Source organism: Chinchilla lanigera, unplaced genomic scaffold (genome assembly GCF_000276665.1).
Source record: "Chinchilla lanigera isolate Chin_1 unplaced genomic scaffold, ChiLan1.0 scaffold00135, whole genome shotgun sequence".
NCBI classification, from domain to species: domain Eukaryota; kingdom Metazoa; phylum Chordata; class Mammalia; order Rodentia; family Chinchillidae; genus Chinchilla; species Chinchilla lanigera.
This window is the reverse complement of record NW_004955536.1, coordinates 3,474,995-3,487,660: the sequence shown is the minus strand read 5'-3', so window position 1 is coordinate 3,487,660 and position 12,666 is coordinate 3,474,995. Positions and strand designations below refer to the sequence as shown.

The 12,666-nt window shown below is 37.2% G+C and overlaps 1 protein-coding gene across 1 annotated transcript in view; it reads left to right on the top strand.

The window, feature by feature from the left end:
* Positions 1-4,918: 4,918 nt before the first annotated feature.
* Adam32 (ADAM metallopeptidase domain 32) overlaps positions 4,919-12,666 on the top strand; it is a 130,626-nt gene continuing 122,878 nt past the window's right edge. Inside the window, exons 1-3 of the mRNA XM_013507724.1 lie at positions 4,919-4,931; positions 6,832-6,918; positions 7,654-7,724. Of these exons, the coding sequence (XP_013363178.1) occupies positions 4,919-4,931; positions 6,832-6,918; positions 7,654-7,724 (171 nt within the window). The remainder of the gene's footprint in view (positions 4,932-6,831; positions 6,919-7,653; positions 7,725-12,666) is intronic.

Here is a 12,666-nt window from a genome sequence, read left to right as displayed (position 1 = left end):
ATTGGTGATATCTTTTGATGTATAAAAGCTTTTCAATAGGATGAGATCCTAGTTGTTCTTTCAAGTGTTTCCCGTGCAGTTTGGGTTTTGCTCATGAAGTCTCTGCCTACACCTATGTCTTCAAGATTTCTACCTACTTTCTTTTCCAGTACATTTAGTGTTTCTGTTTTAATATTTAGATCTTTGATCCATTTTGACTCTAGTACATGGAGATAGACATGGGTCTAGTTTTAGTCTTCAGCATGTAGACAGCCAGTTTTTCCAGCACCATTTATGAAAGAGGCTATCTGTCTTCCAGTGAACGTGTTTAGCCCCTTTGTCAAAGATATGGTGGCTGAGTGTGTTTGTAGTTCTGTCTGCTTTGTTTAATCCTTTCCACTGATCCACAGGTCTGATTTTCTGCCACTACTATGCTGATTTTATCACAGTAACTTTGTAGTATAATTTTAAGTCAGGGACTGGGATGCCTCCTGCCTTGTCTTTATTGCCCAGAATTGCCTTTGCTATTGTAGGTCTCTTCTGGTTCTAGATGAATTTTAAGAATGCTTTCTCTAAGTCTGTTAGGTATGGTAATTGTATTTTGATTGGGAGTGCATTAAATCTGTATAACAATTTTGGGAAGGGGCTGGGGATTTAGCTCAGTGGCACAGCGCCTGCCTAGCAAGCACAAGGTGGTGAGTTCGATTCCCAGTACCAAGAAAAACCAAAAACAAACAAACAAACAAAAAAACAATTTTGGGAGTGTGGCATTTTCACTATGTTGTTTCTTCCTTTCCATGAGCAAAAGGTATCTTTCTATTTTGTGATCTCCTTTTTCAGAGTACAGTAATTTTCAATATATAAACCTTTTACTTCCTTTATTAGATTAATTCCTCATTATTTCATTTCGTTTGGATGCTGTTGTGAAAGGTATAGTTTCCCTAATTTCTCTCTCAATGAGTCTGTTGTTTGTGTACAGGAATGCTATTGATTTTTGAGTATAGACTTTGTATCCAGCTATGCTACCGAATTTGATTATCAGCTCTATAAGTGTTTTGGTGGAGTTTTGGGGGTCTTCTGTGTAGAGTATCATGTTATCTGTGAATAATGATAATTTATTCATTAGGTTGAATAACATAGGTTGTTTATTTGTGCTCATTCTGTTTTACTGATGTGAGAATTCACCACTATAAATTTCCCTCTTAGGACTGCTTTCATTACTTCCCCTAAGTTCTGGTATGTGGTACCTACAGTATCATTTAGTTGTAGATATTGTTTCGATTCTTCTTTCATTTCTTCTGTGAACCGTTGATTGTTGGGAGTTATTTAATTTCAATGTGTTTATGGAGGTTTTGTGGTTTCTTTTGCATTAATTTCTAACTTCATTGCACTATGGTCAGATAATCTGCATGGGATAATTTCAGTTCCTTTGCATTTACTTAAGCATGTTCTTTGAGCTAGTGCATGGTCTATTTTAGAGGATGTTCCATGTGCAGCTGAGAAGAATGTGTATTCTGATGATGTTGGGTGGAACAGTCTGAAAACATATACTAAGTCCATTTGTTCACAAGTTTGGTTCAGTTCTGTTATTTCTTTGCTGATTTTTTGTTTAGTTGTTCTATCTCCTTGTGTAATGGGTTATTGAGGTCTCCCATTACAATTGTGTTATTGCTTATTTGATTTTTCATGTCTGTTAATAATTGTCTTATGTAGTTGGGTGCTCCTGTATTTGTTGCATATATTTTTATGATTATTATCCCCTCCTCTTGAAATTTCCCCCTAACAAGTATGTAATATCCTTCTTTATCCCTTTTGATCATTTTGGTTTGAAGTTGACATTGTCTGCAGAAAGAATAGTTACCCATGTTCTTTTCTGGGTTACTGTTGCATGGAAGATTTTTTTTCATCTTTTGGTTTCCAGTCTATGAATTTCTTTTTGTGTTAAATATGTTTCTTGTATGTTGGACATTGTTTCTTGATCTACTCTACCAGTCTGTTACTTTTGATTGGTGAATTGAGGCTATTTACATTGATAGTTATAACTGGTGTGTATTGGCTTATTTTTGTCATGTTATTTTCCTACTGTTGATTCCCTACTTTTTGCCTCTGTTAAACTGCTTGCCCTGCCTTGAGGTTTATTCCTGTTGTTGTTCTTAGAATTGTGGTCATTTTTATCTCTCTCTAGAATATCTTTCAGTACTCTTTGTAATGTTGGTTTGCTGGTCATGAATTTCTTCAGTTCTTTGTCGTGGAAGAATCTTACTTGTCCATTAATTTTGAAATATAGTTTTGCAGGGTACATCAATCTGGGTTGGAAGTTGTTTTCTTTCAGGACTTGAAATACTTTACTCCAAGATCTTCTTGACCTGAGGGTTTGTGTTGAGAAATCTGCCCTGATTCTGCTGGGATTTCCTTTATAGGTGATCTGCTTCTTTTTGCTAACAGCTTTTAATACTCTGTTCTTCTGCTGAATTTCTGGAATCTTGATTATTATATGTCTTGGTGTAGTTTTATTTTGGTCATGACTGTTGGAAGTTCTATGTGCTTCATTTGTTTGTATGTCAAATTCTATATCCATGCTTGGGAAGTTTTCTGCCATTATTTTTGTGAAGAGTGTTTTTAATGGCATTTGTGCTGTCTCCAGTTTTCTCACTGGACCCACTGAATCTTATGTTATTTTTCTTTGCTTCATCTTGCAGCTGTTGGATTGATTTTTAGGGTCTCTTGCTATTTTTAAGATACCTTTCTTTTTATTATTATTATTTAGACATTTTTTGTTCCCTCATTTTTCTAAGCTCATCTATTCTTTTATGTGTGTCTTCTCTAACATCTTATCTAATATCTTTGTCTTTTCTAATACCTATTTTTAAGCATTATTTCTTTCTGTGCCTGAGAGATTATTTTCTCCATAGTCTTTTCCATTTTTTTTTTTAACTTCAGCCATCATTTCAGAAAGTTCTAGTGTTTGACTTCCAATTTTATCTATGTCCTCGTGTTCTGGCCTTGTCCTGGGTGGGCTGAGGTCTGGGGTTGCATTTTGCTTCTGTGTCTTGTCATTTTCTATTTTCTCTTTTTATTTTGTTTTCTATGTTGATACTTGCCAGTTTCAGATGATATATAGCTTTATTGCTAATATTGAGGTTTCCCTAGAGGATATCTGTTCTTCAAAGTTGTCTTCTAAATGTTTTCTTCTAGATGGTTGCTTCTAGGTGGTTTCTTATAGCTCTCCCAAGACCATATCCTCCTATTTTGTGAAGGATGCAAGATTACTGTTTACCTGTACTCCTAATCCTTTGGTACTGGGCTGTGTTGATGATTATGATCTCATACAGTCACAATGTTATCATACAGGGGAGAAAAACAGATTAACTGTTTATAACATGTGTGACATCCTGGTTAAAGTAGTACAGTTAGTAATAACAGTAGTTTCAAGTACAGCCTAACTACTGATAAACTATAGTTACCATTAATCTGTTATCTCTGACCACAGGAGCAAACTCTAAAATTATATAACAAAATCAAGCATATATTGTGTACTTTTATGCAGTGATTTTTCCCTTCCTCACGTGATTTTACCCTTATATGGGGGAGGGGCTTTAAGATGGGTAAAGGATAGGCCAAAGTGATGAGTGAGGTCAAATATAGTAGAGTCAAGGCTGGAGATTCAAGGATCATTTCCTGAGTTTTGGGGAAACTGGAGGACACAGGCAGGGAAGAAAGAAATAGAATATAAAGGAGTAGTCAGAAAGGGCAGAGACAATGTTTACTCACTTGAAAGTTTAAATTCAAGAAGTCATTGAGGAAAGAGAGTGGGGCTCTGTAGAAGAGAATGAAAAGGTAAGAAACCTAAACACTGAAAAAAACAAGGAAGAAAGAGAACAAAATGGAAAAGAAGAAAGAAAAAGGAGATCAGAGTAAGAGAGGAGAGGAAAAAAAGAGAAAATATATTTAAAAAACTATAGAATATAGAACAAACCAAGATGACATCCAGCCATACAGGAAAGGAATGGCCAATCTGACAAACAAGGGAGAATGAAAGTAGTAAAATACCTCTGGTATTTACAGTTCTGTGATAGTGTCCATATTTAATCCCCAAAATGTGCTGGGTATGGAGCTGATCTTGGCCTCTGTTGTGGGGGCTTGGGCTGGGCTCAAGGGGGCTTGGGCTGACCTTCTGTTGGTGGAGTTCTCCAGAGTCCAACTGCTGGCTCCTCACTGATGTTTCAGACACTTCCATGTCTCACTAATTAATTCGCCCTCCAAAGGCATGTGTGCACCCGTGTGCCTAGGGCCCAGCTGTTGTCCTGGGTCTCAGGTCTTGGGGTTCTGATCAGTCTGCTCGACAAAGGCCTGTGTCATTACACTCCTCTCACAGGCCCTCTAATATCTATTTTTAAGCATTATTTCTTTCTGTGCTTGAGAGATTATTTTCTCCATGGTCTTTTCCTTTTTTTTTTTTTTTTTTTTTTTCATTTCAGGAAGTTCTAGTGTTTGACTTCCAATTTTATCTATGTCCTTGAGTTCTGAGACACTGGCAGAAGTGCAGAGCGCAGACTCCCATTCCTGTCTCAGACCCTACTGTCCCAGAGAGTGCAATTATGTCAAATCTGTATAATAGTTAACAAAGTATGGTTATTTTGTTACTATTTTTTTCTACACAGGAACAGGGGATACCTTTTCATTTTCTGTTGTCAGTATCCTTTTTCAGAGTGTTGTAATTTTTATTGTGGAGGTGTTTTACTTCCTTAGATTAATTCCTTGTATTTAATTTTACTCCATGCTATTGTGAATTGTATCTTCCTAATTTCTTTCTCAAGAAAGAAATAAATTAGTGTGTATAAATTCTGTTGATTTTTATGTGTTGTTTTTGTATACTGAATTTGGTATTTATTCTAGGAGTCTTTTAGTGGAGTATTTTGGGTTTTCTATGTAGAGAATCATGTCATCTGCAAGTAATGATTAGTTTAAGTTATTCTTACCTATACATATCTTTTTTCTTCCATTCTCTTGCCTGATTGCTCTGGGTAATATTTCAAGAACTATACTGAACAAGATTGATGATGATGGACATCTTTGCTTTGTTCCTGATTTTAGAGGGAAGGCTTTCAGCTTTTCTCCTTTTAGAGTTTAGATTGAGAGTGTTCCACTGAGCTCCATTAGCTCACAGTCAGAGGTTATGGAAAGTGAGTTGGTCCTGGGGCCCTGTACTCATTAGTGGAATCGTTCACGGGTAGGTTCAGCAGCTGAGTGTGATGTTATAAAGTGGCCCCTGGCTGGAAGAGCTGAGGCACTAGGGCATGATCTAGAAGGCTGTGTCTCCTTACTTGGCTCCTTTCCTTTGTCTTTGTTTCCTGCCCATCATGGTGTGATCAGTTTTCCTCTACCAGACCCTTCTAACACACCATTTTTCCTTTGGAGAATTATGGACTCCATCTCTGGATTTCAATCATGAACCCAAACAAATCTCTTCTCCTTTAAGTTGCACGTGTTGGGTGTTGCATCTCAGTAAGGAGAAAGTAAGACATACTTTGGTACTGAGAGTGAGGGTAGATGTGTGACTACCTGATCTTGTGGTATAGAAGCCATTAGTTCATGGAAAACATTTGGAAAAGTTTGGAGATGCTAGCTAGAGAAGCCATAGAACACTGCTGGCCAAGTTAATGGAGGATTCTGTTTAGAGCTCAGAGGACCAGAATGGTGAAGTAAATGCAAATAGTAAAGGAGGAGTAAATTCAAATGCAAACTCCAGTGGTTTTAGCAATGAACAAGGACTCCATACACAACTGAACCCAGAACCATGTATGTTAGGCTGTGGCAGAAAATTTGTCTGTATTTTGTTAATGCACTGGGACTTTGCAGGGAGCTAAGATTAAGAGTAGCAGACCAATCTGGTGGAAGAAATTTCAAAGAATCCCAAAGATCAGGCTGCAGCATGGGTACTCAATGCTTTTAGTGAGGTTTGTACTGAATAAACAGAAAGGAAAAGCCCATTTGAAAATTTTTTTATCTTGGTCAGAAACTACTTACAAATGCCTTGGAGAATGAGACTGCTGAAAAGATTAACATTAAAAAAAAGCCATGTAATTTGTATTAGGACAGTAGGAAAGATCCCTTGAGGGTACCTCAGAAGTCAGCAAAACCCCTCCATGTACAGGTTCAAGGGTACTTTGCTTGAAAGACTTTGCTTTGAGAAAAGAACCCTAGGGTACTCTGCTTGAGAAAATGCTCCTAGGCAATTGTTTTTTTGGGATTTGGCTCACAGAACTCAAGCATCCAGGCATTTAGAGGCTTCTGCAGCCATATGACCAATGGGTCCTCATGGCAGCAGACTATGGCATCATCCTGAGCTGGCAGCAGACTGTGGCATCATCGATGTGCTAGTTTTATAGGCATGCACAATTGAAGAGTTGTGGGGCCAGAAAGGCTTTTACCCAGATTTCAGAGGAATATCTGGGAGGCCAGGCAGTGTGCCCATGAGAGGGCAGTGCATGAAGCTGTGAGAGTGAAGGCAAAAGTGCTGGATGTGGAGCTACAGGATTTAATGTTTGCCCTTCTGGGTTTCAGCATTGATTTGATTCCTATCTAATCTACTATTGTTGCCTTTGGTCATGGGGATGTTTATCCTATCCTATTGAATGGTGGATGTGTTTAACGTTTTAAAAAATTTTTATAAGGGCTCACAGCTAAGAGTTTGCCTTGAATCTCAGAGGAAACTTTGGACTTGAACTTTTCAGCACTGCTAAAACTGTTAGTACTTTAGGGACTCTCAGAGATGGACTAAATCATTTTGCATAAGGCAATATGCATGACTCTTTTGCAGGCCATGGTTGGAATATTATGGTTTAGACTGAGAATATTGCACCAGAGCCTCAGAAGAGGGGCTTGTGAAAGAGATTGGATCCAGAGCAGCTCTGTACTTATTAGTGGAATCATATGCTGGTGAGTTCAGCCACTGAGTCTGAGGTCAGAAGGTGGGGCCTGGCTGAAGAGGCAGGTTATTGAGGGTATGAACTTCTTAAATGTTCAGTCTCTTTTCTTTTACATTGTTTTAGACATTGTTCTTCAGATTTTTAACATTGAGTACTCAAGCTGGCCTGCTTTTCACCTCATATGCCCAATATGATTTCTTTTATTTCTCATATTCCCACAGAATTTATACCTTAGAAATCCAGTAACTTTAGTAGAATTTGTCTCAGTTTTGTTTAATCATTATCAGTCATTCATGACATATGGTGTCTTTTCTAGTCTATTCTTTCAAATCTTATTACAGGAAGATTGCCTTGAAACATGGCTTTGATCAACTGATTTTTATATGTCTGTTCTTTTTCTCCAAGAACAGGAAATTTTGTGGCTGTTGAATACCTTCTCTTGGTTTTTCTTTCTGGTGTTTTATAAATAATTTGTCTGTTTCTTGAATTAAACTCTTACAAGGTTTTGTTTTATTTTGAATATGTAACAGTTCACTAATTTCCCTGTCATTTTTGCTTAAAGCCACAGTAATCTCTGTAGCATTCGAACTTCAGTATCTGTGCTGATAAAGTGAACACTCGGGTTTTATAGGAATACAAGGTGATGGTGATGAGATATCCATTTTGTTCATAAGTAAATCTTGTAAATTTAATGAAACAGATTTAGTCAAATTTAAAGCATGACTGTTTTTTTTTAATTACTTAGGTTCTCAGAATTCATTTCTACAAATCATAGTCCCAGAGAAACGCCAAGAAAACACAAGTGATAATTCACAAGTAAGATACATGAGAAATTTTTGTAATCTAAATTATTATATAAATTTTCTTATTTTGTGATGTACCTATAAAGTACATCAGTCTCATTGCAGTATGAATGTAAATATGTAATATTATTACTGATAAGGAATATAAAATTTCAGTGATAACAATAAATGTATATTAGAATCATCTGCTTTCTTTCACATTTGTCTTTTCGTCATGGTAAAATATTTTTAAAAGTTCAAGTATAGAGAACAATGTAGAAGAATTAGGTGTCTAATCTTATATTGAGGGGAGCCAAATGACTCTCTAAAGCTACTAAGAATATCTTCTAAAACCTGCTTCCTCCTTTTTTGCTATGCCTACCATATCTCAAACAAGAAGAAAACTTCTATTTTCCTGTTTTTTTTTTTATTTTAAACAGAAAAAAGTAAAAATAACAATAAAACAGAGTGTCAAAACAGACTAGTAGGGCGGTAACAATAATTAGTATGTTGCATATTGTTGTCTACATGGGAGTTATTCAGAGTACAAGATATAGGCATATAATGTCCAGACAGTATTAGCATAGACATTTCTTTTGAATGAACCAAGAGAAACTAGCTGTATAACTATCTTGCATATATGTATATATTTCTCTTTTCTCTTCCTTCATTTCCCCTTTCCCCCTTCCCCCGTTAGATTTTCTTTTCTTTTAAACAGTTTCTTCCCAATTCACAGCATGTGTTGTACATGTTGGATCTTACTTACTTGTTCAGCTTCTTCCAGTAGGGAGACAATACAATGTTTACACATACAAGTCTGATTTATTTCATGTATGACTTTGGTCTCAAATTGTATCCATTTGTATCCAATTGTATCCAATTGTATCCTGTAAAAGTCTTGAATTTATCCATCTTTATGGCTCATTAGTACTACAGTAGACATTTAAAAAAACAAATCTTTTCTATCCATTCCTCAGTTGATGGGCATTTGGGTTGTTTCCAAGATATAGCTATGACAAATTGTGCTACTATAAACATAGGTGCACATATATCATTGTGGTATGCTTTGAATTCTGGGAAGATACCCAGAAAGGGAAAAGCTGGGTTGAATGGAACATCTAATACTAGTTTTTTAAGGAATCTCTGCACTGATTTTCACAGTGGTAGCACCAGTCTACACTCCCACCAACAGTGGAGAAGGGTTCCATTTTCCCTGCAGTGCCACTAGCATTATTGGCTGATTTCTTGACGGTAGCCATTCTTTCTGGAGTGAGATGAAATCTCAGTGTTGTTTTAATTCACATTTCTTGGATGACCAATGATGTTGAACAGTTTTTCATATATTTATTTGCCATTTGTATTTCTTCATCTAAGAAGTGTGTATTCATCTCAGATGCCAATTTTTGGATTGGGTCTTTGAATTTGGGAGGCCTGATTTTCTTCAATTCTTTATATGTTTAGCTATAAGTCCTTTGTCTGTGGGACAACTGGCAATCCTTTTTTCCCACTCTGTGGGTTGTCTTTGCACATCGTTGGTGATTTCTTTTATTGTGCAAAAGCTTTTTAATAGGGTGAGATCCATTTGTTGATTCTTTGAAGTGTTTCCTGTGCAGTCTGGGTTTTATTCATAAAGTTTCCACATATACCTATGTCTTCAAGATTACTGCCTATTTTCTGTCCAGTGGATTTAGTGTTTCTGTTGTACGTTTTAGATTTCTGATCCATTTTGACTTTAATTTTGTGCATAGTGGTAGGGTCTAGTTTTGGTGTTCGGCATGTCGAAAGCCATAGCATCATTTACTAAAGAGACTGTCTTTCTGCCAGTGGACATGTTTGCATTCTTTGTCAAATATAGGGTGGCTGAATGTGTTTATAGTTGTGTCTTCATTTTCTACTCTGTTCTACTGATCCTCCGGTCTGTTTTTTTTGCCAGTAGTATGCTGAGTTTATCACAGTAGCATTGTACTATAATTTCAAGTCGGGGATTGTGATACCTCCTGCCTTGGCTTTGTTGCCCAGGATTGCCTTTGCTATTCTAGGTCTCTTCTGATTCCAAATGAATTGTAGGAAATCTCTAGATCTGTGAGGTATACTAATAGTATTTTAAACTGGATGGTATTGAATCTGTACAACAATTTTCGGAGTATGGCCATTTTCACTATAATTGTTCTTCCTACCCATGAGCAGGGGCTGGGAATACCTTTCCATTTTCTGATAATCCTATTCCATCTCCTTTTTCAGAGTACTGTAATTTTCAATGTATAGATCTTTTACTTCTTTGTTAGGTTGATTCCTAAATATTTCAATTTTTTGAATGTCATAGTGAAGCGTATGCTTTCCCTAGTTTCTCTCTCTGTGAGTTTGTTGTTCCTGTACAGGAATGCTATTGATTTTTGAGTGTTGACTTTGTATCCAGCTGCACTACTGAATTTGGTTATTAAATCTAGATGTCTTTTGGTGGAGTTTTTGTGGTTTTCTATGTAGAGTATCATGTCATCTGCAAGTAATGATAATTTAACTTCTTCCTTTCCTATCATTTTTCCTTTTATTTCTCTCTCTCATCTAATTTCTCTGGCTAATGTTTCCAGAACTATATTGAAAATGAGTGGTGATAGTGGAATCCTTTTCTTATTCCTAGTTTTAGAGTGAAAATTTTGAGTTTAGCTGTTAGTTTGTCATAGATGACTTTTCTGAGATTGAGGTAGAGACCATCCATTCCAATTTTCTGTAGGGTTTATTTTCATGAATATGTGTTGGACTTTGTCAAACGCTGTTTCTGCATTAAGATTAAGATTATCATGTGACTTTTGTCTTGGATTCTGTTCATATGGTATATTGCATTAATTGATTTGCTTATGTTGAACCATTCCTGAATCTGTGGGATGAATTGAACTTGATCATGATGCACAATATTCTTGATTTTCTGTGTTCTATTCACCAGTATCTTATTGAGGATTTTTGCATCTATTTTCATTAGGGAGATTGGCATGTAGTTTTCTTGTTTGGTTAGGTTTTTTCTGATTTTGAAATCAGGGTAATACTTGCTTGTAGGAATGATTTTGTAAGTATTGCTTCCCTTTCAGTTACCTTTAATAGTTTCAGCACTAGTGGCATTAGTTCTTCTCTAAATTTGTTGTAGAATTGAACAGTGAATCTGTCAGGGCCTGGGCTTTTCTGTGTTGGTACTTTTTAAATTACATTTTAAATTTCATTGGTTGATATCAGGTTATTTACAATTTTTATATCTTCTTGATTTAGTTTTGGTAATTTGATTGTGTCTAGAAATCTGTCCACTTCTTCTGTGTTTTCCATCTTATTAGAATATAGGTTTTTATATTAGGTATTGATAATCTTCTGGATTTCAGTAGGATCTGTTGTGATTTCCTCCTTTTGATTTCTAATTGCTTGAATCTTTTCTTTTTGATGAGGTTGGCTAATTGTTTATCAATTTTATTCTTGAAAGTACCAACTTTTCAATTCATTGATTCTTTGTATTGTTTTCTTAGTCTTAGTTACATTAATTTCTGATCTTTATAATTTCCTCCCTTTTATGAGTTTAGGGTTTGATTTGTTCTTCTTTTTCTAGAAGTTTGAGGTTCAACATTAGGTTGTTTATTGAAGCTTGTTCTGTTTTCCTGATGTGAGAGTTTATCACTTTTAAATGTCCCTTGTACGACTGTTTTCACTGTATCACGGAATTATTGTTTAGTTGTATATACTGTTGTCTTGGTTACTTTTCTCTCGTTGCTGAGACAAAATACCCAATGCCCAAAATGAAGCAAGGAAAGGTGTGTTTAGCTTACAGTTTGTGGAGGTTTCAGTCCATACTTGGCTGGCTCTAAGGCAGAAGGTAGCAAAGCAACAAGAGCAAAGCGGGGAATGGCAGCCGAACAGCAAAGCAGCCAGAGCAAAAGGGAGGAATCTCGGCAAGCAGCTTCTTTCCCTGCCTTACATTATAAACAGGCTACCCCCACCTAAGTGACATGTAGCTCTCACATAATTTCCATGCGGTCCTCTTCCACAGGCTCAGGATGTATACAAAGTAAGCACCCTGGCTTCCTGCTGAGTCACTTAGCCAAACCTCTACGCTCGCCAAGTTGACACAATATATCAACCATAACACTCCACCCCTTGTCAACTTGGCAACCAGACACATTTCTTTAAACCAGTTTCCAGGTACAAAGACATTGTATTCCATTAGAACCATAACATTTCACCCCCTAAAGACTCATGCACATCTCCTTATGCAAAAGGCATTTAGTCCATCTGCAAGAGTTGCCAAAGTAGTAACAGATACAGCATTGCTGAAGAGTCCAAGTCCCAAGTCTCCTCCGAGATGTAAAGCAAACTCTTAGCTGTGAGCCCTGTACAAATGAAAAGTTAAACACTTCCAACATTCAGTGGCACAAAATAAGCAGTACCATTCCAAAAGGTACAAACAGGGGGATACAGAGCATTGGGACCAAAGCAAGTCCAAAATCCAGCAGGGCTAACATTATGTCCTGTAATTCCACATGCAGCATCTAAAGCAACTTGTGGCACATTGTGAGCTCCAAAGGGTTTACATGAGTCCACCCCTATGGCACTTCCAGTGGTTACACCTTCCACGGCTTCTCTCTTAGGCCTGCTTTGCTCCCTCCTTGCAGCTTTCCTTAGATGATCCACAGTCCTGGCTTTTCTGAACTTCTGAGGTCTCCAGGGCACCTTCTGCTTCACACACACAGCTTGACGCACTACCCCCTCAGGGGCACACTGCCTGGCCTCCCAGGCCTTCTGAAATCTGGGTGGAATCCTCTTTAACCTCAGGACGCTTGCATTCTCCATGCACCTAAAGCCAGGGCCACAGGGATGATGCCAAGGTCTGCTGCCACCTGGAGCAGTAGCCAAAGTTTCCTCTCTCTTGGCTACAGGGGTCAAGTGCCTGGATTGCTGGGCACTCTGAATCCAATTCCGAAGAACAAATTTTCTATGCTGCC